This window comes from Pelodiscus sinensis, chromosome 2, assembly GCF_052426305.1.
Source record: "Pelodiscus sinensis isolate ZL-2025 chromosome 2, ASM5242630v1, whole genome shotgun sequence".
NCBI lineage: Eukaryota > Metazoa > Chordata > Testudines > Trionychidae > Pelodiscus > Pelodiscus sinensis.
Window position 1 is genome coordinate 20,349,642 of NC_143053.1, and position 27,178 is coordinate 20,376,819.

At 44.0% G+C, this 27,178-nt stretch overlaps 1 protein-coding gene across 1 annotated transcript in view; it reads right to left on the minus strand.

The window, feature by feature from the left end:
- NSMCE2 (NSE2 SUMO ligase component of SMC5/6 complex) overlaps window positions 1-27,178 on the minus strand; it is a 176,636-nt gene that overhangs the window by 98,327 nt on the left and 51,131 nt on the right. The window contains exon 4 of the mRNA XM_075920152.2: window positions 1,907-2,060. Within this exon, the coding sequence (XP_075776267.1) occupies window positions 1,907-2,060 (154 nt within the window). The remainder of the gene's footprint in view (window positions 1-1,906; window positions 2,061-27,178) is intronic.

Here is a 27,178-nt window from a genome sequence, read left to right on the forward strand (position 1 = left end):
TTATCCATTGAAATACAGTATTCAGCTCTTTTCCTGACAAGTCTTGAGGGATCTGACCTAAACTTGAGTATCATCATCCTCTCACTCCATGAGTCTTTCTAGGGGACTGATCCAAAAGCAATTGAAGTCAATAAGAGAGTTTTTCCACTGATTTTACTGGGCTTTGGATCAGCATTCAGCACTACGAATTGAAAAACAACAACACTGCTTTGTGAAAGCAGCCAGCTTCTCAGCTTCTAACCATGTAAATCATTAATCTATGATTCCCACAGTTCATGAGCTATCAGTTTTATGTTGAAATCCGAGTGTGTATGTTTTGTGGGAGGATAACACTGGTACAGGGGGTAAGAGATGGAAAGCGGAACAATGCAATTCTAAAATGTAATCATCATTGGATAGGGTGAGAATAATACATATGATTTTAGGACCCAGGAATTTTCCCAGCATTAGTGCTCAGTGATTTTTTAATAACTATTACAGTCATTGTGCAATAAAACAAACAAACATATGATTTTGTTGTCTTGCATAAGCACTAGAATTACTAACTTCCTAACTTCTATGACAGCTGAAGCACAATAAATTTAAAATTTTACCACCTGGTGAATCAACATGAATTAAGGCAGATAGATTTTAATAAGCTACAAAGTTGCACAGTGCGTGTATAGAAGCAGTAAACCTGAGAACACACACAGTAAGCACTTTCCAGCAATATAGTTCTACGATTAAAGCAAAGGTCTCTTTAGGGTTGCAACATATCCTAAGTTGTGAAATAGGGACAATTTGTTAAAACGACAAATGAAAACAGCTTACCTAATCCTTTTGGGAGATCCTACCAATTAAGAGAAAATAGTATTTTTAAAAGAAAAACCCACCTTCAAATAGAAAAAAGAGATATGGAACAAGATTTACACTGCATATGTATGCAACTAAGACAAGCACCATGACAGACTAAATAAAATGATAAGGTTGTTACAGAAGGCCTCCAACTTGTGACGTGATTGGTTCCGGGGGAAGCGTCGCGAGTTGGGGGCGTCATAACTCGAACTCTTATTTACGATAGGCACTGTGCACCATCGTAAATGGGGGCCGAGGACATAAGTCGGGGTTTTTTGGGCCCTTCTGCACTTACAAAAATGGTTGTAAGGACGAGGGGGGTCAGAACTTGGGTGCCTCCAGAACTTACTGTGCAGTTTACTTAATTATGTAAATTGGAAATTTAAATAAGTCCTGTTTGAAGACTGCATGTAAATATTTGAGCTCTGTTTGGCTGATTTGTATTTTAAAACAAGTACCCACACACACGCACTTGAGCATTGCTTGGGACCTTAATTAATTTTTGTTTTTCTTCATTTAAATCATTGCTTTGAAGTGGAGCTGGATGAGGGATTCAGTATGCAGGCTTCCCTGGGGAGAAAGGAGTACCCCAGCCCCCTCTCACTGCAGCAGCTTGAGGCTAGGTGAGAAGTGCTTCTCCATGGCTGCTGTAGCTCCAGAGGGCACATCCAGGGGAGGGGTTCGTGTCCCACCGCTGGAGCAGGTCCAGGTTCGTCCACCCCTGCACTCCCCAGCCAGAATGAGGAATGGAGCAAACTGTGCACTTTCCCCTTGTTCCCTGATGCAGGGGAACAGCCAACAATTTTCCTGTACAAATCGAGGAGGTGGGGAACTTTACCCTCACCCCCCACAACCAAACCTTTACCTTGCTTTAAGTTATCATGAGAGGAAGTTGCATACCAAATCTGGTGATTCTAGCACTTACCATTTAGGAAGCACTCTTGAACAGACAGTCAGTCAGACAGAGGGACTCGCTCACTCACACACAAACTCTCTCAAAGATATGGTAGACAGAGACAGAGAACCATACTGTATTTTCAGGAAGCCATAATTTTCAAAAATGAAAACTTACACTGTTCTCTCATTCTTTTAAGCTGTTCCATGAAATGTACAAATTTTTCATTTCTTCGCAGATCTGAGTCACTGTTTTTGCTTTCCAATGTTGTGAATTTTTTTTTTACTAAATCTTTTAGATCTGGTATATCCTCTGGTTTGTCTTGTTTTATCTGAAAAGAAAAATAAATGCAACTTTGTTATTCACTATAACATAGTCCTCTCAACCCAAAGCAAAGAGAGAAGGTGCAATATTATAACTTAACAAAATTTTCTTCAGTCTCCAATTAGATCAAAGGCTAAAACAATCTGGCGTTATTTTATATAGCCAGTGGTCACCATTAAAATCTATACAATTAATGAACAGAAACACTTACTTGTGTTGCTGTACAGGCAGCATTCCTTCTACTCATAAGAGAGAAAACTGCACACTAGGGATGTGAAAGATTAATCGGTTAACCGGTAAGCATCACCCTTACCCTTAATGAGCGAGGGCTAGAGCAGCTCCCTACTCACCATGGGCAGGGGACTACTCCAGCCCCTCTGGGTGTGCCATGGACAGGGGTACTCCAATCTGGCTGCAGTGGCCCCTATCCACAATGAGGAGACTGCAGTGGGGAGACCGCTCCACCCCAGCCACAGTGGGTAGGGCTGTTCCAGTGACTCTCCCTCTTTAATCGGATAACTGGTTAAACATTACATTTATCCGGTTAACCGATTAAATGGAACTTTTCATCCCTACTGCATACATCATACTACAATATAACAACTCTCAGTGTAAAGATTTTGATGGCACCCAGTGTAGTATTGCGTGCATACGGATCTTATTACTACTACCTAGTTTTTCTATAGCACTTTTCCTCAGCAGATCTTCAAACAATTCACAAATAAAATATCTTTATCCCCATTTTACAGATGCAGAATCTGAGAAACAGGGAAAGGGGCTTACTCCGAGGACTCTCAATAAGCCAGAATTAGAAATGGAATCCAAGTCGACTGAGTGCTAGTTTTCTGTCTACTAGGCTACACTTCAGATATGAAAAGTTTACCACAAATAAGTCCCTATCCAAAGAACTGGTTGGAAAATTTCACCAAAAATGAAAATTCTACAAAAAACAAAGATAAAACTTCATGACAATTTTTGCATATGTTGTTTTCCTCTCATTTTCCACCCAGGTCTGCTGTTGAGCTGATAATCTCTATGCATAAATGGGCACAGTATCAGGCAAAATAAGCTAGTATGTACAGAAATACAGCTTTTTACGGATTTGCAGAGCACCAAGAGTGAGCAATGTGCTGTACAGGCTGGTAGAGTCATGATACTTACCCTTCAGAGTATTTGCACGTGAGCACGACAGAATAGAATTTTGGAGGCTGAAAGTGAGGGCACTCACTATACCTGGAGGGAGAGGCATACTGTTCTGACCATATGCAGAGCATTTTGAGAATCCAAAAACAAGACAGATTATTTTGCTTTCATTTTTTAAATACTATCCCCTCCAATCACAAACAAGGACAGACAGACTGAAAGGTTGGAAATGAAAGAGGGAGAGAGATAACATTTTTGCTTGTGCCAACCGTACTCTACCTTCAATGCTAGACCTGCTAAAGCAAAACACCCCCAGGCTGCAAAAGAGAAAACAGAGGCCTATCAAGGAAGGTTACTGGGTGCATCAGCAGGCCAAGCCATTACACCGTATCCCCTCCTGGTTCCAAGAGGTACAAAGAGGCTAAAGGCCACCATTGCAAGACCTGAAAAATTTCTGTGCAGCAGCAGGCTCTCATGTGGATGCAGGCTGTGTGAAAATATTCAAAAGGCTACACAGCCCCAGAGAAATTTGGCCATCCATGAAGGCAGGGCAAATTCAACCATCAAAACAGCAGGCCTGTCAAGAGCAAAATCCGGTGTGGACTGAGAGAGTGCAAGGAGGTACTGGCTGTCACTCATGGCAATGGACCAAACAGAGAAATAGTAGAAAACCATGTAATTTTAAAGTCCGAAAATACTTGCAAGAAAGTCATGACGGCAGTTGTACATGGTGACCAGCCATAATAACTACCAAGGGAGTCTACAGAGGGATAAAAACCCACATCTGGCCCAAGCTACAGGCACAGCCCAAGCCCAAAAGTCTACACAGAAGATTTTCAACCTTGGAGCTCCATTGTTCTGCGCACAGTTACAGAAAGCATGGCCTTCAAAAACTGTAAGCACAAGAAAACAGCTACCAAGTTGAAACACATGTAAAAGCCAGTACAATAGGCTACCCTAATTCAGACCGTGTATGCTTCACTCATATGCCGCTCTACAACAACTTCACAAGACTGCTATCACAGCCTTGTTGGATATGTAACTGATGGATGCGTGCCTGCATCCTTGAGTCATCTCCTAAGAGCAGCCAATCACTAGGACCCACACCCTGGCAATAATGATAGTACATTGGCTAAATAACATATGTAATAACTGCAGCTGCTTCTGCCAGATACAGTCATGCAGACCACAGGCCGAGCCCACATTTGTGCTCCCAAAGATGCTGAGGCTCACGCAAGGAGCAAGAATAAAGCCTCAAACTGCTATGTGCCACAGAGGCAATGTTAACCACTCTACAGGAGCTCACGACACACACCAAGGCAGTTCTCACAGAAGCAAGCCAGAAGTAAGGCACTCAGGACCATGCTATTCACTTTCTGATCCGCTGTGACTCATGTGAGTTGAGCACACAGCTTTACTCTCAGAGCTCTGTCAGTCTATTTTCCTTAATCAATTCACAAGAACCACAAGTGAGATGTGTGACATAGTCAAATGCAGTCATGATAGTATGACAGTACCCATCTCACCATACAGAGAATAGCCTCTTCCACCCCCTACTTCCCGCAGTAGAGGCACTTCAGACTTGGCATTCAACATGGGCATGACATTCATGTGAGCAAGCAAACCATAGAAACCAAGAGCCTGAACTTGCATCAGTACAATACCAAGGACTAGCATACATACTAAGTCTAAGAAATTGCATTTGGATCGCCCCCAGCAAGCATGGACCTTGTAGCCGACAGGGATAAAAGACCACAGAATTAGCATGTATAAAGCACAGGAGAGAAAGGTGGTCCCAAAAGGGGGGAGGGGGAGAGGAGGTGGGCCAGCACCACAGAAGCTCAAACCGTGGCTCCTTCCCTCAAGGCCCTGCTCATGCACCACCTCTTTCTCCAAACACTGCTCCCTCCTCTCTGCCCCATCATTCGCCCTTACAGCCAGTAAAAAGTGGGAGACTATAGCCACCTGGTCCCCCTGATTCAAAACTTTTATCAGCCATAGGAGGACAACAGCTCAGTTCTCTTACCTGGTCAAAACCACACTCTGGTAAATCTAACAAACCAGCAAGAACTAAGCAGCTACTTTCTAAAGAGAACGTGAGCAATTTTAAAGATCTTCAAGAGCAACAAAATAATTCAACTCACAGCATTTCATGGCTGTGATAGATTAACTTGTGCTGTGGGCTGAAATCACCATACTAGCAGGACATACATGGCTGGGAAAAGACAGGTGCTCAGATGACATACAACATATACACCTGGGATCAGGGGCCTCGCTTGCAGTAGAACCCCTCTCCTGCCAACACAATGAGCGCTGCTGAGCCTGAAGGAACCTGCCTGGTTGAATGCACTCCCTGACAAGCTGAAGGTGTCAGCAGGCTGATACTTAAAACAAGGTAGCAGCAGCAGTTCAGTGATTGCTTAATGCATTTCTAACCTGCTGCTGTGCTTGGTCCTGTGCCTACCTCTACCTGCCAGCTTCTTCCAGTTTTTTTAGTCCTGGTTCAGAACTTGGACTCTGCCTTCTGAATTTGACTCCAGTTAACTCTTTGGCTTAGGCTTCGGTTTCTTCCACCTACCTCTTGCCCTCTGCTTTACCTTCTGACTGTATCTCTGGCCACACCTTCATCATGGGCTTTGTGTTCTGACACCCAGCTATAACCCCTGACTTTGCTGCTGGTCTTCCCTCATTTGGATTCCGCTCTAACTGGTAGGAGGGACTCTTGCTCCAATCACTAGATCAGACTGCCAGTGGCTGACACCTAGAAGGCCAGATTAAACAGACATCGAAAGGATAGATGATAGTTCACATATCAGAAAGGTGAAATTTAAGTTCCGTTCATTGTCAAAGGGAGGGAGCTCCATCTCATCACTTGAGTATCTGTTGAACACAATGTTTTATTATTATACGATAGAATTCCATTTATCCAGGTATCATCTGGCCCCTGTATTACATGAACCACCAGACACTCAGGGCTGACAGCAGTCGGGGCTTGGGAAGTGAGCCACGGGTGGTCAGCCTCAGGCAGCTGGTGGTTCATTAGTACAGAAAGACCGATAATGGAAGCTTGGATAAACCGGGTTCTCGCGCGCACGCGCGTGTGTGTAAGTGTTTGCAAAATGTAAAAATTAAACATTCTCTGTAAAAATACAAATTCTATGTTTTTCCTGACAAAAGGATTTTTAGGCCTTGTAAAGTCAACAGGTTTGCTGTGCACAAGCAGTTTCTCTCGTGATGCTTATGTTGTCCCATGAAACAGGTGGAAAGAGCTGTAATACAGAGAAACACAAAACTATTTAATCTTGACATTGGTCTCAATTCACCTTGGTAGGACAAGACTGCAATAGAACATATATTGTACCAGCAGTACACAACTGTAAATACGTTCTGGTTCATGGTAGTACTCCCAACCCAGTTACTGGGATGTAAGGTGCCAAAAGCTATCCACACAACAAAAAGAAGAATGAGGACAACATGAACACTGGAGATGTCAAAGCAACACCATCAGAACCAATCTGTGATGTATTTGCTTCTTAGTCTGTGCAGCTTGACAGATAAATGCCCCCAGACAAACCTAGAGCCACCAACATCTTGTTAATGTTGGTAGAAGTTACTTTGCATAGGAACCACGCAAAGTATGCTTGTAGTAATGCTGTCAGCCAAGAACAGCATGAGGAGAGATTAATAGGATAGGATTTTTCAGCTTGGAAACGAGACATCTAAAAGGGAACATGATAGAGGTCTATAAAATCATAAAATAGTTTGGAGAAAGCATATGAGGAAGTGTTTACTCTCTCTCATGACACAAGAACTAGGGGTCATCAAATGAAATGATTAGGCAGAAGGTTTAAAAGAAACAAAAGGAAATATTTCTTCACGCAGTGCAGAGATAACTTGTGGAACTATTTTGCCAGAGGATGTTGTGAAGGTTAAGACTACTATAACAGGGTTCAAAGAAGAACAATATTTCATTGAGGATAGGTCATTCAATGGCGATGAGCCAGGATGGGGCATGGATGGTGTCCCTTAGCCTCTTTTTTTAAAAGTTAAGAATGGGTGACATGGGATAGATCACTTGATGATTACCTGTTCTGGTCATTCCCTTTGGGGTACCTGACATTGGCCAGTGTCAGAAGCCAGGATATTGGGCTAGATGGATGTTTGGTCTGACCCAGTCTGGCCATTCTTATGTAAAAGTATGCTGAGCAACATTTTGCAGCCATTAGTCAATGCACTGAGAGATGCATGTGATTTTGAAATGGGAAGTGGAGGCAAGTACACCCTCTAAAACTACCATGGAAATGACATATAATGATGGGCTAGGAGTAGTCAGGACAAATGCGAAAAGATGTTGGTTACAACAGCTTGTTTACAGCAGTGCCAAATGAAACAGAGATATTCCCGCAAAAGAGAAAAGCCACACTTGAATTTATTATTGGCTTTGGGTTACAAGAACACACAAATCATACACCGGCCTATTTGGCTGATAACAATCTAGTCATTATATCCTAGTGCGTGTTGTACCAACATTGCTATTGGGTATGTATATTTAGAAACACAATGAAGTTTATTATTACAGCTGAAACAACAAATTATGATTACACATGTTACCTAGGTATACCTCATGTGTCAGAAGGATCAATCCCCCTTGGTGACAGACCATACCTCCTGATGCTATTATTGGTAAATTAAATTGTTTGGGTTCTCTGGCTGCATTTTAACAAAAGGCTCTTGGCCCAGTACTGTGTCCTGCTATGGATCCTGTCCTTGTTGTTGTGAATATTATATGAAGGGCAGTTGAGCTCTGTCCCCCAGACACAAGCATTTCTCATACACTTGGACTATGTGCATATATGTACCATGCCAGTTCCAGACACAGTATTGAGTAGTAAGTTGACAGTTTTTACTTCCCTGAATAGCAGGATCAACGGACAAGGAAGTCAACTTATTAAGACCAAATCCTGTTATCAGTGAAATTAATGCAAGTTGCTGTTGACTTCAATGGAGCCAGCTCTAAGACTTGTATGCACAGTGTATGGGATGAAAACCTAAAAGGGCACTAGCTAGTGAAATCCTCACATGGACCAATTCAGTTTTTCATACCTTGCCTCTACCTTTCAAGCATCTCAAAATATTTTACAAATATTGGTACATTTAGCACCCAACTAGCCTCACATGACTACAATTAACCCTATTTCACAGATAAGGAGATTACCGCATGGAGATAGGAAAGTGTAAGGCTGCACAGGGAAACTGGAAGAGTAAGAATTACTAAGACTCAGTCCTGTGCTTAAAGCTCAAAGCCAACCTTCTGCTTTCTTCTCTAGGTTAACTGGCAGAAAGGTATCTATAAACAACGAGCAGATTAGGATATGGTACTATAGGACTTCTGTATTTTAGAGAGAGAGGGAGGGGGGGCAGAGGACTAGTTGGTAAAGTAGCTCTTGAAGGTGACATTCTGAACCACTGCAATATGGAGAGCAATATGGCATTTTTGTGGTTGGTAGAAGGCAGCTTTTTAATCACAAGCTATTTTAGGCCTGTTTCAGAGAGTGAACAATCTGCAATTTTTAACTTTCCTTCAGTAGTAGAAAGCAGATAATTAATTATTATTTGTTCTCTTTAGCCTGTGGAACTTTTTCCAATAAAAGTTGGGTTTGAGTATTTTTTTAAAGACACTGTTTAGAAGTTTAATCAAAATCATTGGAGGTTGGGATGTGCGAAGTAGGGATGTAAAATTGTAACCATGTATATGTTAACCGATGAGCCTGGGCTCATTGGTTAACCTTTACGGTTACCTGCAGGTTCCCGGTACACATGGGGAGACACCTTCTTCCCCTCTCCCATGCTCTGCCTCTGTATCAGAGGCAGCAGTGAGGGGTGGGGAGCAGCAGGCAGGAACTGGTGTGCACAAGGAACCCACTGTTCCCCCTCCTCACGTGCAACCATATAACTACTGAAATTTTCAGCAGTTACATGTTTGCGTAATTAATCTCATTTTAACATCTCTAATACTAAGTAGGGTGACAATCACTGTAATGACATTTGTTAGTCCAAGCCTGCTGATGGGAAGAACTTCTCCATTTTCCAGATCTTTTGTTACTTTGTTGAAAATAGGGAAGAAGACTGGATTGATACAAACCTTACAGATACTCAGATACTGAGGGACCCTTATAGGGCAATGCGAAATAGGATGTAAAAAGCCATTTAAAAAAAATGTAACCGTGTAACTGCTAAAAATCCACATTGAAGACTCTGTAGTATAAAGCTTTGCCTACAGCTAAGTTGGCTCCCTGATAGCAAGGCTGGCAGCCCCTGCCAGCCTCATTCCCGGGCAGCCAGTGTGTAACCTGTGGCAGGGAGGCTGGGCCTGCCACAGACAAGGGCTGCTCTGTCCAGATGGCTGGAGCAGCCCCTGCTTGCGTGGCAGTGCCCAAGCCAGACCCACTGCAGACAAGGGCTGCTCTGGCCAGCCAGCCAGAGCAGCCCCTGCCTGTGGTGATGGGCCCCTTGAGCAGGCAGGGAGATGCTCCAGCCCCTACCAGTTAACCAAAACCAGTAGGGTGAGGTTTACCGATTAACCACTTAACCCTTTACATCCCCAATGTGAAAAAGGACCTCCTGTCAACCTCTTGCTAAGTCTGAACTCAGAACTATCAGAGTAGATTCATGCTACATTTACATTAGAGCTAGCCTCCTCAGGTGGTTTAGGAAAAGTTGGAAGCAGACGGACTATGTGAGTGATAGTATACTTGAGGAATATCCACCATCATGCATAGCTACCAACTGGGCAGGATCTCTGATCTCAATGGGTCTCAAGTTAAGCACTCAAAAACTGAAACATCCAAAATCATTTTTGAAACTCTTGGCCAAGAGACGGTTAAGAATATAAGAACGGCCATACTGTGTCAGAACAAAGGTCCATATAGCACAGTATCCTGTCTTCCAACAGTGGCCAATGCCAGATGCCCCAAAGGGAGTAAACAGAAACAGGTAATGATCAAGTGATCCCTCTCCTGTCATCCATTTCCAACCCCTGACAAACAGAGGCTAGGGATTAATATATTAATAATGGTCAGCGTTGGGACAGCCATTCTAAATCCTTCCACCAGATTTAAGTGACTGTTCTTTTATAACTTAGCAATGCTAGAGTGTCAAACAAGTTAACAGCCCTTTTTCATACTATGTGCTCTCATGTCAGCCTTAACTTGGTAAACAATATTTTACAAATATGCATTCACTCAGCATATGCATTTATTTTACCCCAGGGCAAGTCAAACACGCCTGCTGCAATTTTTATTTATTTTTTTTGATAAGCATTCTTTCACTGTGAGGAAAATATCATGGGAGCTAAGTAAATTTGTTGGTTGAGTCACTCGTATACTTTCTGAATCATGTGAGAACCAACGCGAAGTGAGTCATCACTGTAACTGAATCAGGCTGCAAAGTTTCAGATCAACCTAAATAGTATTCTTCAATGGTTGGCTTTAAATCCTCAGTTATCATCATATTGTTTGTTTCTATACAAATAAAACACAGCTCTTGGAAACTATCTTAAAGGATATTGTCCCTCAGCAACTGGATGAGCACTAGTTTGAATACTGCTCTGCCACAATCAGAACTGCCCCAGGGCCCACATCTGACTCAAGAGACTGAACACCTCTCTACATCCCAGCTCCAGGGTTGGGACTCAAGATTGAGCAACATCTTCCCCAATGATTGTGAAATGTCCAGAGAGGCACATTTATAGGAGCTGACCCACAATTATGACACACTATTTAATAAACTGGGCCTGTACAGCAGAAAATTAATGTTAACAGTGACTTAGCAGCCTTGATAGGAAGATAGCTTTGGGAAGAAAAGTCCTGATGTAGCATTTCAAAAGTTTGGTTTTTGGTGGCTGTCACTAAACCCATTATGATTCAGTATCTGCCCACATTGTTACTTTTTGCTGCTCCACATACAGTTGGAAATGTTTAACCTCAAAACTAAGTTAAGGATGTTAGGCCAACTTCTGCTCTTAATAACAATGTAAAACCAGTCAGAGTCACTTTGGAGTCACACTGGTGTAAATACAAACTGATTCTGGTCCACTATTTCTTGCCTCTGGAGTAAAAGGGGACCACATATACTGATTTTAAGCAAGGCAGATTGTACACCTTCAGCAGGTGCCCATTTTTTCAGTGCAAATATATACTGGATTAAGTGAGTTTTTTACTTGATGCCCTTACATGATGGGAATAGCACTCAGACAAAAAGCTTGTACTGTAGATTGCATTTCCCTACTGCATATATTTTAACATGCCAAGTGGTGTTTTGTAGAGAGGGTATCTGGGCAAACTATACAGTCCTTTCTTGTAAACATAGTTTTTATCTCCCTTGTCTCTTCAGGCACTGTTTTGGGAAGGATGTAAAGCTGACCAAGGAAGACTGGAAATTGGATCAAAGTTAAATACTTGGATTGCATACAGTTGCCGCTAATGGGACAGTACCTGATTACAAGAAACAGCAAGAAACGCAGGCATTAAAGATGGGGTTCTAAAAGTACCCAAAGGAGGAAAATCAGTAAGACTCAAGCACCTAACTCCTTATGAAAACCCTACCCCTACCTATTCACAAAAAGTGTCAGACTGGATTTCTCTTCTAGCAGCATACAAATGACTGTTTCTTCTGAGCTTGCTTCTCTGAGGCTCATGGATATATTTACAAGACAAAAAAAATCTTACAAAATTAAAGAGCAATTTTTAAGACCATTGTTTAATTGTGCTTCATAACAGGTAAGTGAAGTTGGTGAATGAAATGCTTATTAATACTATTTCTCCTTTATATCGTCTATACAAGGCCTCTAATGATCCACCCCAAACACATTTAATATCCATCTTAATTTTAGCAGAGTGGGGTATACAGTATTTTGTTTAGAATCATTTTGTTTATACATAAGTGATGTCCTGTCAGAGCGAAAGTAATTACTTATCACAAATGCTGTTTGCTTTAACAGCCTGCTAGAAATGGTAACACAAACGGAGCATCTCCTAGCAAGATTTATTCAGCAAAGGCAACCAATTTATCAAGCTGCCGATTAAAGTATTTCAGAACCCTATGAATTAACACAGGTATGTTGGAATTGGTGTCTTTAACATCTCATTGAAGTTACTGAGAGTTTTGGCATTGATTTCAAAGGAAAAAGCAGCAGCCCTAAAGGAGCAATGTCAGATTTTTAGTAAGTGATTTCAGATTCAGCAACTTGTTTGCTCCTGCATGGTGTTCTTTGAGCTCACAAAATGAAACTAAATGTTTTGCACAATATAGGGATAGAAGTCCAGATTTTAAGCTGGTGTGTGTCAATTTACCTGCTTTGACTTGAGCAAAATTATGCTGATTTATAGCAGCTACAAATGCAGTCCCTACTGTTATGCTAATAGTTCACTGATTTTAACAAATTATGAGAACATTTGAAAAATGTCAAGGATCCCTTATCCATTTTTCCCCGTTATACCCCAACTAAAAGTCAACAGGACCCTTTCATTTGCCACTTTGGTTGAACTCTTCTGTTTCATCCGATGAGGTTCTTGTTCCCAGGCAAATCTTCATCACTGACAGCATTTCTTCACTGCACTTTCCAAACAGGCAGTGTGACTCATGTTGTCATTTTTCATTAAGACCAAACATAACCTTTAAAGTTTTTTTTTGGAAACTACACTAGGATTGCTAAGAACAGACTCATGCTTTATTAGAATTGACATTAGTTAAAATGTATACACCCTCAACTGATACTTACAGCCCAAACTAATGGAGATAATACATATATACATATCAATATGACAGTGCTCTATTTGGGCTCAACTATGCTTTTAAAGCACAGCTCTGCACTAGGGGCTGTGCCAGCCTGCCCTGCAAGGAGGACTCTGGCATTGTAGGGCAGAACGCCTCCACAAGCTCCCCATTAAGAACAGGAGCATGTGTCTATGACTACACATACTCCCCACTGCACGCCAGTCTCATTCTGTGGGCTGGTGCATAATATGGACTGAACTAGAGGATATGTCTTTCGGGAGTAGGCTTTTTTTGTGGGGCACAGCCAGAGTGTCATGTCCAGAAGAATATGTGATGGTGTGGGGAGCAACCCAGGTCCAAAAAGTGAAGACACCAGTGACAGGAGGCCTGACACCACTAGTTGAAGGCAGCCTGGAGGGGTAGAGAGCAAATTCCCAGAACAGCCAGCAGGAGGCAATGGGGGGAGAATTCCACCCAATTACAGTTTCTTATAATTTTGAAAGAAACATAATTTTATTGTTGTTTTCAATATACTACACTTACTTTGATGAGGCTGAAGGCAATTGGTCAAATAATTTTTTAGGCTATGGAGGAATAAAAATGACACTTTTTGAAATGTTATTCAAAATCTAACCATTTGTGGTTCCCTCTATTTTAAAAAGAGTTTGATTTTACATACTGTTAGAGGACAATAAAATCTAGGGCATGGTTAATGACAATTTTAGAAAAAGAATTCTAAAAACTGGGCTTGTTTATTACAGTAGTGCAGGCTTTGTAATGGCAAGAGAACTTAACAGACACTTGATGAATCCTGAAAATTACTCTTAAACTCTTGAAAAAAAGCATGAGGAGCTGGAGACTTTAGGAATGTGCAGAGCTCCAAAGAATTGAAGGGTAAGGAGAAGAGAAGAAGTGGGGAAAAACACTGTAGACAGGAGTGGCCTGAGGCCGGCTGCGGCAGCTGGCGCCCCAGGCAGATCGGCGCCCTACCCTGCACGGCGCCCTCGCCTGCACGGCCGTCAATGGCCATGACGTCATCATCGGGCGTCTGGGCCGGCGGTGCCCTAGGCAACTGCCTAGTCTGCTTAGCCCCACGGACCTCCCCTGACTATCGAGTTCCTCACCTACACAAGGCAGAGGATACTATAGAACTTCTAACCCATACACTGATGTATAGTTTTTTTCAAAAAACAAAACAAAATCAACAAGGCAAAGTCTTAAATTTTAAAATAGATTTTCCTAATAAGAACATAGAAGGCCAAACTAAAAGTCCATCTAGCCCAGTATCCTGGCTTCTGGCAGTGGCCAGTGCCAGGTACCCAGAGGTATTAACAGAACACTGATCCATCTACATTTGCTCATTTCAGCTTCTGGCAAACACAGGCTAGAGACATCATCCCTGCCCACCCTGGCTAATAACCATTGATGGACCTATCTTTCATGAACTTACCTAGTTCTTTTTTGAATCCTGTTATAGTCCTGGCCTTTAAAACATCCTCTGGCAAGGAGTTCTACAGCTGACTGAGTTGAGTAGAAAAATATACCTCCTCTTGGCACTGTACATTTAATTTTTGTTTAACTAAACTCTTCATTTTTGCGTAGCCTCCCTTTCTGAAATTAAATGCTACTTTATTGGACTGCAGTAGTGTTTTCCCCACCTCAGAGACGTTACATTTAATTATATTATGGTCACTATTAGCATTATTACTATTATTTTGGCTGGTATAATGCTATAATAGAGATATTCCCCTCCCACAAAAAAACGGTTGCCTACCTTTTTTAACTGTTGTCCTTCGAGATATGTTGCTCATGTCCATTCCAATAGGTATGTGTGCGCACATCAGGAAATTTTTCACTTAGCAGTAGCCGTTGCATTGGCTGTAGATCTCCCTGGTGTGGCACCTTTAAAGTGCGCCATATAGGAAACTGCTGACACACCTCCTTCTCAGGGCCTTCTTGCCCACTTATTCTGACAGATGGGAGGTGAGTGGGATTTGGAATGGATGTGAGCCACACATCTCAAAGAACAATTATAAAAGGTAGGTAACCTTTTTTTCTTCTTTGATTGCTCATGTGCATTCCAATAGGTAACTTACCAGCAGTTTTTTTGAAGGAGGGGTCACTGTTCAATTGGATGCAATTGCACGACCACCCTACCAAAGGGTGATAGCACAGTGAGACAAGTAGGTGTGGATGAACAACCATGTGGCTGCCCTACAGATGGCCTGGATAGGAATCTGGGTGAGGAACACTGCAGAGGAAGTCTGAGTCTTCATGGAAAGGGCTACTATTGCCAGCCCTGGAACTGGCTAGGTCATAGCAGATCCTGATGCAGGATGTGGTCCATGAGGAAAGGCACTGGGCTGTTATGGGAAGGCCTTTCATTCTCTCCACTACTGCAATGCAAGAGGCTAAGGTGCTCCAATGACTGTCACTGGCGGTAAGAAGAACTGGGAGGGTGGGAGGTCGGCAGTGTCCTTTATACTGTGACTTGAAGGTGCCATGCCAAGAGGCTCCTCGGCCGACCTAATGGGTACTGCTAAGGGAAAAAAATTCTGATGATTGTGCAAGCAGTGCGCTCACCCCCCTATTGGAACATACATGAGCAATCGCTCAAAGAAACATCCTCACTTACAGAGCTAAACCTTATTCTTGTTGAGTAAGGAGCCATCTCTGTGCTAGAATCTCTATCATGCTGGAGATATGGAAAAGAGTGTCAGCTGCTGACACACCTGTTTCCCTCTGCACTCCTGAGACAGAGCCATGTCCCCAGATCATGATGTCACTGTCAGTGTTGCAATGCTGAGATCTGGTCTAGTGCACTGAGCTCCATGTGTCCTCCTAATTAGGGCCTCAAGACAAGACATTAGTGAAGGAGGGAGCTCAATCCCCCGCCTCGGCTCATATCTGAATGATCAGACTATGCCTTGAATGGCATCCAGTGTGTCCCTCTTTGTCCTTGTATACTAGTCCTGCTCAAGCACATCAGTCAGCGCAGAATTCTTCCTGTCAGTCAGAGGAGTACTTCATTAACCCACAGACTGGCTACAGGGCGAGTACACCAGTCACTCCCTGGCTGAACTGAACACTCATTACCAGACTCCTGAACAGGGGAAATGGTTTCAACTTGGGAATTTCTTTTGCTATGTGTGTCCTAACGAGAGCATGGGAAGTGAAATTTGGGTGGTGAGATGAGTAGAGCCAGCTCTGGGATGGAGTCCCGCTTGCCCCAAATGGTCAATGTTTCGTGAAATGTGCACACTGCACTCCAAACCAAAGTTTTCCTGTCTCTTCTGTCCTCCCAGGAACTGGAATGCACTTATCTCCATTCTTGCAGGACTGATTTAAGGGCTGGACGCCAGGACTTATTCTATTTCATGTCTCACCTAAGAGAGATTTCCCTTCCCAGAATGGAGCACAGCAGCTCTTCACAGGGAGGGGAAGGAGGGACTCTGGCTGCATGGATTTCTTCATGTGACTAAGACTTGCAAAGCAGTCTCTTCTATCTTCTATCTAGAGATGTTTAATAACATGCATGCAATATTCATTTCACTGCCAAGCATGTGCCTGGGCTTAACAACAGCATAGACAATGCTGTATCGATTCCAGGTCAACGGATTTAAAATGTTAACACCGGAGGCCAAGAAAGTGCCAGAACAAATGCTGGCAGCCTAGGGAACCTTGTTTGCTAAAAGCAGTATCCACAGCCAAGAAAGCAGTTGCACCACACATCTTTATAAGTTACACAGCTGTATTTAAGGAGTTTCAAGGAATGCTGAGGGTCTACACAGGGCCTCAGGCATTTGGCAGTTCATGGTCTTGCTACAGATAAGTTATCTGGGTTGCCTTCACTGAAGGTCTGCAGGCCATCCGGATCCCATCAGGGATTCATGATCCAAGGGATGCAGGAGAGTTGGCCCCAAATTGCTAGGAGAAATATCAAAAAGTCAGTAGACCCTGCAGGTACTTAGCTGAGGTTCTTGCTTCGGTCAACCGTTCAGTAAGCAAGGCTGTATTCTTCAAAGCAGCCTTTCTGCCGGCTTTCTTTAGGACCTTCCGCATCAGCAAGTTGTTCCCCTTAGTCAGAGACTCTTCTGGAGGGTTTTTGAACTACAGCAGGGGCAATGGGAAGGCAATTTTCTATAGCTCCACAGATCAAAAACTGATAAAATTGGAGTAGGTGAGGTTGCACCACTCTGGTAGGAGGGACCGATGTCCTGTATGGGCACCACAGGCATTCATGGCTCAACGACCAGGAGTGCCCTGATGGGGACATGCTTTTCTAATCAATTGCAACTTGCGGGAGTGTTTAGGAAAGGGCTGGCACCAGGAGAGTATGGCTCCCAATCATTCCATATGAGAAGCTGCAACAGTGCCTATCTAGTTTGGTCTGGGCACCAGAGGGCCAGGCTGTAGGGTACAAATGATCCAGGGCCTGAAAGTCCTATGTGTGGATGCCTGAAAACAGGCCAGTGCAGGTGATGGGCTCTAAGTACCCTGGCTTTTAACCAGGTTGGATTCCTTCCTCATGTCTATCATACCGAATGTATCATAGTATGTCTATGGCTGGGAATATGGATTGATGGGCATGTGTACCAAGTTCACAAGAGAACATGTCACTAAGTAAGTGCCTTGCAGATGAGACTTGGGCTCAATGCACATTTTTTCTTGGTGCAGAATATATAGGGCATGCACTGGATGCTTCTTTTGTATGGACCAGTACCCTATGAGGTCACACCAAACATTTTTGTCCACCCAGGAGTGAATGACCTGGGAAGGTACTCCAGGCTCCAAATGATAACGGAAGGTTAAGCAGGATATTGGATAGCTGTTAGACATGTTTCCTGGCCTACAGATAGCATGGTTGGAGATAACTAGCCTGCACACAGATTACCGCCCCTCGGTGAAAAAGGTGGATAGGACATAGAAGAAAGCCAGCTGGGAACTACTGACATGGCTGAAGCCCCAAGGTGGTTCCACACACAGTACAAAAGGACAGAAAGCAGCACTATGATAAAGGTGCTGATTTGTTCCTGGATGATCTCAGTATTGGGTTGACTGAACTTTTAGGTATCCTGTGATGGGTGGGGCTCAATATCCCAAGAATCAACAACAGACTGTGCTGAGCTGTCTCCTTATAGGAACCTTGGATATACTTTGACTAATAGAGCTGCAGCCTGGTTAAAATCCATGTCCCGTGTTCTTGCCTTCTTCCACACAGTATGCTCACCAATGTCAGCTTGACATTTCACACCACTACCTGCCTACATTTGCTGTCTCATGATCTTGTTTCTCTCTTCCACTGAGCAGTAAAGTCCAGACACACATTAATATTATACAACCACTTTTCCCCAAAATTACCTTCAGTCTCTTTCCCCCAGCTCACTCTCTACCTGTATCCTCTTCTCCAGATGGCCTGAGTTTTACCAGCAAAAAAAAGAACTTTCTAGCCTTTGGTCTCTGAATCCAAGGCAGATTACAAGACTGGGCACGAATTTCAAGTTGTAAAACACCACAGAATGCAGAAAGACCTAAGAATGTACCAGCTGATTCCCTCCTTCAGGAAGTTATGGATCACGATCAGTAAGACACGTTACAGGCCCCTCATGGCTGTATTCAGTCACTTCTCTACTCATGCTACAATCAGAATGAGAGATACTGCCTACAGAGCTGGAAGACCAGAATCAGTGTGTTTAAAAAACAGCCAAGCCACAAGTAAAGTGGGTGGGGGAAGACTAGCAGATTCACTAACTCATAGGGAATAATGGCAACTCTCACTTCAGAAGCTGCTGCTTTGAAATAGTATTGTAGCTTCCAGCAGAACAGGCACATTAGAAGAGACTACATAGATTTCCAAACCCACATTACAAAGGAAATTACAGATTAGGATGACATGGCTCCCAATTAGGACGAATCAAGTGGACACAGGCTCATTAAATCCTCTTGAGATAATTTGCAGTCCATGAAGTAAATGCAATTATTGTATTAGCGTGGTTTCCTCCCTTAGCACTAAATGTAATTTTAAAATGTGAGTGCCTTGAGTGTGCTGTATAATATTCTGGCCCTGCTTGAGCCTATTCTGCCTTCTCAACTGATTTGCTACCCAGGGTGTCATTACCACTCAGGGGGTGTATTTCATGAGAGGACCTCAGGGTATGTCTGCATAGCATTTTGGAGCCTGAGGGAGCAAGCCTCCTAGCATGGGTTGACAGACTCAGGCTACGTCCACACAGCTTCGATCTTCCACACAAGCCTAGGCAATTAAAGCATGGATTAGCATATTGCTGTGCTTCATTTGCATAATTAATTAGGAGCCATTTTTGCACAAGAGCCGTTCTTCCTCATTTTTTCAAGAAGAACGGCTCTTGTGCAAGAGGGTTTTTTTGTGCAAAAAGGCGCAGTGTAAATGGCGCCTTTTTGTGGAAAAACCTCTTGCGCAAAAACGGCTCCTAATTAATTATGCAAATGAAGTGTGGCAATATGCTAATCCATGCTTCATTTGCATAGGCTTTTGCAGAAGAGGGAAGGTGTAGACATAGTCTCAGTGTAGCAGAGCCCCTGCTAGTGCTCCAAAAATAGCTGTGTACAGAGTGATATGCAGTTGCAGCCCAGGCTCTGAAGCCCACCTCCTCCCTAAAATTTCTGCAGGCTCCATTTCCTCTTTTCCACTCTCCCCCCAACCACGCTGTGTTCTCTACCTCCTCCCCTACCTATTTTCCTCATCTCTTTTATTTCTTCTCTTTTCTAACTAATCCCATCAATCTATTCTGTTCTGTTTCCTGACCCCACGGATCCAGCCAAGCACCTGTGTGTGGCCACCTGTGGTGGTGGATTAATATTTTTCTTCTCACTTACGGTATGTAGATTTCGCCAATTTTCCAGTTTTGCAACAGACTCTATTTTTCAGTCTGTGATTAGCCAAATGTAATATAGGGTCAACAGAGACTCAGTGGGATTTCCAAAAGCACTTAAGTGACATAGAACCCCAAGTGCAAGTGAAAAGTCAATAGAACTTGTGCTTCTAAGCTATGGAAATCCAGGCCTGCTCTCGCGGAGTGTGAGGGGGAAGGGAACTGCTCCATGGCCTGGTAATCCAAAGGGACCAAGAGCTCCTGATCACCACCACTGCTACTGTGACAACGTCCAGAGCCCTGGGTCCCTTTGAATTGCTGCTCTGCGGGCTGGGGATGGGGGCTGTGCAGCAGTCTGAATGGCACTAAGGGCTGACTGCCTTTGTCCCTGTCCTTCCAGCCAAAGCCCTGCTGCTTACAGGGGCGCAAAGCTGGGCCCCCATACATTGCCCCGGGGCCTGCAGTTGCCGTCAGCTCCACTGTGGAAGACCTCTTGAAAAAAAGCCCTTAATTTTTTGTGTTCAAATATTCCTAAAGCACATGTTGTATTTATTTAAGAAGCACTGAATCAAATGCTTCTGTTCCAGAGATATTTTCTAGGGCTGGATTTTCATTTGCTTTTGCAAAACCTTTGTCATCACATTTCAATTTTGCGAGTATAAAACCAAAACCACCCCTGGTTTTTGTTTTTTATTTGTGGCTTTTAGGATGCACTGAATGACCCCAAACTCTGTCCAGCAGATACTAGAACGAACAAGCATTGTTCTTTCAAAACTGTTTATGATCATTTCAGGGAGGCCACATGTGTGGAAGGTTCTTCAGAAAACACATGCTGCATAACAGCTCCCTGCTCTGAAGAGCTCACAATAAAAGTAATGGATCAGGCACACAAAGTGACAATGCCATATGAACCAGACCACACAAAAAATGTAGGCTATAGATCTAGTGAAGCACAAGCAAAAGCTTGCAGGGCATTTCAAATATAAGGGACGGCATGACAGAAGAAAAATTTGTGCAAGGACTATACAGGAATTGGAGTCCTAGAATGGTGGTGATAAGGGAGAAGCAAAAGAATAGGTCAGACAATTCAAGAAGTAGTAAATATAAAAATGAAATTCAGGAAAGAGTATAAACAAGGGATGGACAATAATTTTTGATGGGGAGGGGTCCACTCCAAGAATTTGGTAAGTGATCAAGTGCCACACTTCTCTCTGATATTAATGGAACAGGTACAGGGTCTGGGATGGAAGCTGGGTACAGGAGGGAGCTCTGGGTACAGTACCGGGGTACAGAATGGAGTGTGGGGTCTTGGAGTTTGGATGAAGAATGAGATTGTGATGCAGGGCAGGTACAGGAGGGGGTGCTGAGTCTGGCAGATAGTTTGGGTGCTAGAGAGGATTCTGACCTGGGACTGGAGTGCAGGAGGGAATGCAAGGGTTTGGGTTGTGAATTGGGGCAGAAGGCGGTTGTGACTTAGGGCAAGGATACAGGAGAAGGTTCAGGGGTTTAGGTTGTGACCTGGGGCAGGGAGTTGGGAGTGCAGGAGGGGTGAGATACCAGCTGCAGGAGCCTAGGCTTCCAGTCAGCAGCTCAGCGGGACCCTTGGACAGGCTACCTGCCTGCTGCAGCCTGACACATCACTCAAAGTGGCTGGCTGCTAGGGCCAATGTGTGTGTGTTTCTGCACAGCATACACCACGAGGGGAGGAGGGACTCCGCAAGCTGCCTGTGCTCACAAGCATAGCCTAGGCAGCTCACATTGGCCAGCTTCTGGCCAATGGAAGCTAAAGGACTGTGCTGGGGTGGGGAGGAAGAGGCAGCACACAGAGGTCCTATACCATGGCATGTGCTGCACAGAGATGCATACTCTGGCCCCAATAGCAGGTCACTTGGATGGCATGTGGGACTATGGCAGGCAGAGGATCACGGCAAGCAGAATCTGAAAAACGAAAAGATCAGTCCAGCAGTCAGAAGCAAAGTTTCTGAAACATTAGCGGGAACCTGGTGAAAAATGACAAATAAGGGGGGTGGCAAAACAGAGGCAAATGAACTGGATTATTTTCAGTTTACAACGACTATATGCAAACTCTGAACACAAAACTTAGGTTGCGATGTCTGTCTCCCACCCCAATCTACAAATCTATACCAGTAACTCAACTCATCTATTTTCTAGACAGATTTTCCACATAGCACAGTCTGTGCTGACACAAATGAGACACCCAGAACGAAAGGTTAAAGTCCTTCGCAATATTTCATTTTCATTAAGATTTAAAAATTTAAAAATATCATACAGCAAAGAAGTGATTCAGTGTGTATAATACAGATCTACTAGATGCATTAGTCGTTCAATGAAAAACAATGCATGGAGGATTACAAAAAATACCTTACAGAAGGAAAATAAAAATAAATGTACTTATGTGAAGGGCTGGGCGGAAAGCATATGTAATATCTTACTTCATAGTTCATCTTAATTTTTCTAGCCATAAACTAGGGTTACCAACATTTATTATTTAACAAGCCCCAAGAATTTCCAAAAACATTATTTCTTTTGTCAGCATCTCTTAAGACTAGCATAGTAAAGCTGTGATCCTGCAATCAGTACCAATAGCACAGACCTCCCTAATCTCAGAGTAAACCCATATACATTATTGCTGCTCCGAATGGGCATAGGAGCCACATTAGTAGATCTAGTTATAGGATTGGGGCCTACGATGGTAGCACTGGCCATGGCTTCAGTGGTAGTAGAAAGCAGGGGAGGGGAAAGTGACTGTAGCGTAGGTATTTTGTTTATTTCCTGAAGAGGGAGTCTTAGGGTGCCTCTACACAGCACCCTAAACTCGAAATAAGATACACGAACTGCGCTACACAAATTGTGTATCTTTTTTCGAATCTATTTCAAAATAGCTTATTTTGAAATTTGGAGTGCCCACACAGCACCAAATTTCGAAATAACACACTATTTCAAGACATCCCTTAACCCTTGTGCAATTAAGTTTACCAGGATGGTGAAATAGTGCACCTGTTATTTCGAAAAATATTTCAAAATAACGGACAGCTTGTGTAGACGCGGGGTAGCTATTTCAGGATATCTCCAGTATCCCGAAATAGCTATGCAATGTAGACGTACCCTTAGTGTTAACGGTGGTGAACAAGTCACATGCACTGTTTTTAACTATTATACATTTTCCCTGGAGATTATGTACATTTTATTAAACTAAATAAATGGAATTAAAAAAAAGAGGCCCAAATCACAGTTGTAAGCACATTAAGACTCCAAAACCAGGGCAATATATTCTGACAAATTATGACTACTTTAGTCAATGAGAGTTCAAATGCTATACCTCCATCACAGGAATGTGCTCTAGGCTGAAAATTGGCAAGTAAATAGTTTGCACACATTTTTAAAAAATACTTCAGTTATGTATAAATTATAGATGTGCAAAAGAGAAAGTTTACCCTTTTAGAGAACTGGCAAACTTAAAAAGTTCAAGTAAACTGGATTTTAAAAATGAAATGCATTACCCATGTACAAGATGCTACTGCAATGCGTATAATAAAAGAAACATCATAACAATTGTTCACAATAGTGTCTTCTTTTAAAATATGCCTCTTGAAAAGGAACTTACGCACCTTCGTTCAGTAACCATGGTTCTTCGAGATGTGTCCCCATGGATGCTCCACCGCCTCATCTGGTGAAGATGATGAGTGATCTGTTGGCGATGTGTCCTGCTGAGGGTCCTCTGGATCGGACAACTGTACCTCTTCAGGCTCTGACTGTTCCATCTGGATCATTGGACTCTCTAGAGGAGGAGGCGGTGAATGTCGGTGTTGTGGTTCCGGAGGTAAGGATTGAGAGTTGGGTGACAGACAGCAACATGTATGTCTCCTGTAGGAATGGGATGTACGATCATGACAAGGAGGGTCATAATACATCTTATAGTAATGACCATAATATCATTCTGATTGTGTTGAGGACGAGTGTTGAGAAGATAAGACACTGTTATGCCTTATATAGTAGTAATGCCTCGGTGACCGGACAGGCGATCATGAATGATGTACTGAACACTGTGGAGATGGGGACTGTGATATAGATAGTCTCCTTTCCCTGTGTCTTGTTTCCCTATAGTAAGAATAATGACCAGGTGATGATGTGCTACGTTGTAGCACTCAATTGTGCTCATGGTGTAGCTGCGTTGGTGGGGAGGGGGATGGCCCCAGGGAGAAAGTCGGGGAAGGAGAAACAAGCCCTGGGTGTGAGGTAGTCATCACAAGAGCTTTCTTCAGTGCCGCTGCAATATTATCCCCTACCGGTGCCGGAGAGTGCGGTGCCGAGTGCTTTTGTAGTGGTGCTAACGAGGTTGTGCTCTGCATCCTGGGTGGTGCTGCTGGTGCCAGTGCCGTAGGCAGCGAGGCTGTTTGTACTGCTGGTGCCGACACACTCGGTGCCACTGATGTGGCTGCCTCCTTTGTGGTTCTCCCCTGTGCCGAAGACGCCGATGCCGATCACGCGCTTGGTGCTGCGGGGGGTGGGGTTTTTCTGTTAGCTCCCAGTGTTTGCCGAGATCCCGGGGTGGTTGTCTCTGACTCACTCGATCCGTCTTTTGAGCCTCCTCTGGCGTTAAGAGCTGCTGGAAAGGATCAAGTTGGAGATGCCCTTGACTTTTTTGAAGCAGAAGTCTTTGGGGAAGCCACTCTTCATTTGTGTGTGTGCTGCACAGAAGGGGCAGGCACGTCCGTAGGTTGCAATGCTTTATCAAACATGAGCATTTTTAACTCCATTTCTCAGTCTTTACGAGCTCTGGCAGCCATTTTGCAACAAAGCTGGCATCTTTGCGGTATATGCGCTTCCCCTAGACACCTGATATATGCACCATGCCCATCTGATGCTGGCATGGCTTCACGGCAGAGCGTACACTTTTTAAAGCCTGGGGAACCAGGCATAGTGTCAGAGGTGCTCCTGGGTCTTTTGTCTCTTCTTTTCCGGCCTTCCTTCCTTCTTGTTTAAAAAAAAAAAAAAAAAAAAAAAGGAACTATGAACAGGAACAAACTAAGAATAACTACTAACTTGTACTGATATCAACTATTTACAGAGTACACTGAGGAGAAGATGGAGCTCCGTTCAGAACTGAGGGCAGTTGGAAGGAACTGAGCAGGGCCGGAACGCGTGCAACAGATGAAAGGCATGAACGGTGTGAGCCGCCGCTCGCGCATATGTGGTCCGGCGGAGCACGGCTATGCAAATCTCCGGTCAGCGGGGCCGGGACGAGCCCGACAGCACAAGTGGAGCACCCACAGGGACCACGAGTGGAGCACCCACAGGCACCACTCTAAGAAGAACCAAGAATTATAAAGATTTCACTGGGCCATGAATACTTTTGAAAATTATTTTACTGAGTTTTAAAAATATACTTACAAAGTTCTTATGTTTTATAATCTTCCACAAAATGTTTCTTTAAAAAAATTCCAACAACCTTTTATGTTTAAACGCTGTTATGACTTGGGCGTGAGTCTTAATGAACTGAGAAACTGAAAAGTTCAACCATGGGGCCAGTCAAAAATTCAGAAAACAAACATGGCTGGACTAAAGAGAGGGTGCTGAAGTCTGGAATGGTTTTACAGATCCTTGCCTGTCAGATGGCTGCTCAAGCGCAGTATAAAAGTTAACAGAGAAAAACTAAGAGATAGAGTGTGTCCTTTGATTTCCTAGATGGTTAAAACAAGGAACACCTGTTGTGATTACTGCCTAGTGATTTTCAGCTAATTTATTTAAGTTCTGTAGACAGAAAAGCAGGCCCTGAGAAAAAGGCCTTAAAAGACTAATTACTAAAGCTTAATTTTCATACCCTGGCTGGTGAAACCGCTCTCCACCTTACAATGATATTGTGGGGTTCCACATCAAATGAATTTCACAGAAAGCTCGCTCAGCATATGTGCAAAATAACAGTTATTTTAACGAACAGTGCTATAAACTGCACCAAGTATCATTGGTAATAAGGTACTTAATCAGTTGATCATGCAACTGATTCTGCTGGAGGCAGCTTGCTCTTCCATACCTCTGATATATCAGCTATAAACTGCTCCCACTGGATTTCTGCTGTAGGAATTTATGGTGATGGTGTTACACTTAAGGCTCTGGTCCAATTTCCATTAAAGTAAGTAGAAATCTCTGTTTAGATTGGGACATGGGTACCTGAGACCACATTTCATCCCATCTGCTATGGCTGTTGTCAGCACAGAGGCACAAACTGGAATTTTCTTGTCTTAAAAAGGAGGGGGTTGCTAGCAAGATGTTTTCAAGAAAGCCCAGTCAAGTCAGGAATTAACTTTCTCCCACCCTGAACTACAGCCCAGATTAGTTATCCTTCTGGGTATATTACAGTCTCTCTTTAACCTTTAAAGAGAAGGTAGCTTGTAAGACATGGATGTGGCCCCAAATCCCCCTTTTTTGATGTAAATGGGTATGAGTGTCTGGATTACAGCAACCATTTGTCTCTCTCTGCTGGTGCATGGCTATTACAATGGGATGTGTAGGTTGTTATTATGTGGACTTGAATTGTGCTTTGATATTACAATTTTTAAAAATTAGGAAAGGGCACTGTGACGGAGCAGGGGCGCCCCGCACTGAGATGACCCACTCGACCGTGTACGTGGCGGTTCTCGAGGGTCAAGCCGGGAGCCCCGAGCGGGGCGCGCCGCGAACAGCTGCCCGTGCGGCCCTTGCACGCCCCGCCAACCGCTGTGTCAGCGGTTCGGCGGCGGCGGCCTTCCGGCTAGAAATGCCGGAGGATCCCAGGGAGGCGGCCAGGTGGATGACGCCATCGCGCTACTCCGGCCGCCAACGGGAGACGTCACCACGCCACGCCAGGTGGGGCCGCGGCGGCGGAGCAGATCCGGGGGATTTAAATGCCACCAGCAGGGAAGGAGGGGGAAGCAGGCCACGAATGGCCTCCCTCCCCGGGGCCGTTTGGTGGAGGGGCCCGAAGCCGAAGGGGTAAGCCTTGCTCAGCAGGGTGAACCGGAGTGGGGAGAGGAAGCAGCCCAGGGCGGGCGAAGGGAGCCTGCGGGCTGAGGAGTTGGGGCTACGGCCCCGTCAGCCGGACCAGACGAAGGTTCTGTCTGAGTCCTTAGGGCCCTGGGCTGGGGTCCGTGAGAGGGGGCGGGCCCGGACCCCCCTCTCCCCACCAGGAGGAAACCGGGCAGCCGACGTTTCGGGGAGACCCGGCAAGTTAATGACCTGATTAGTTGGGACGCACATAGGCGACCGTGAGGAGGGGTTTGAACTAACGACCCCGTGGGTGTTGGGAAGGGGGAGTACCCCGTAACAAAGAGGGAGGGGTACCCCACTACACGCACCTAGA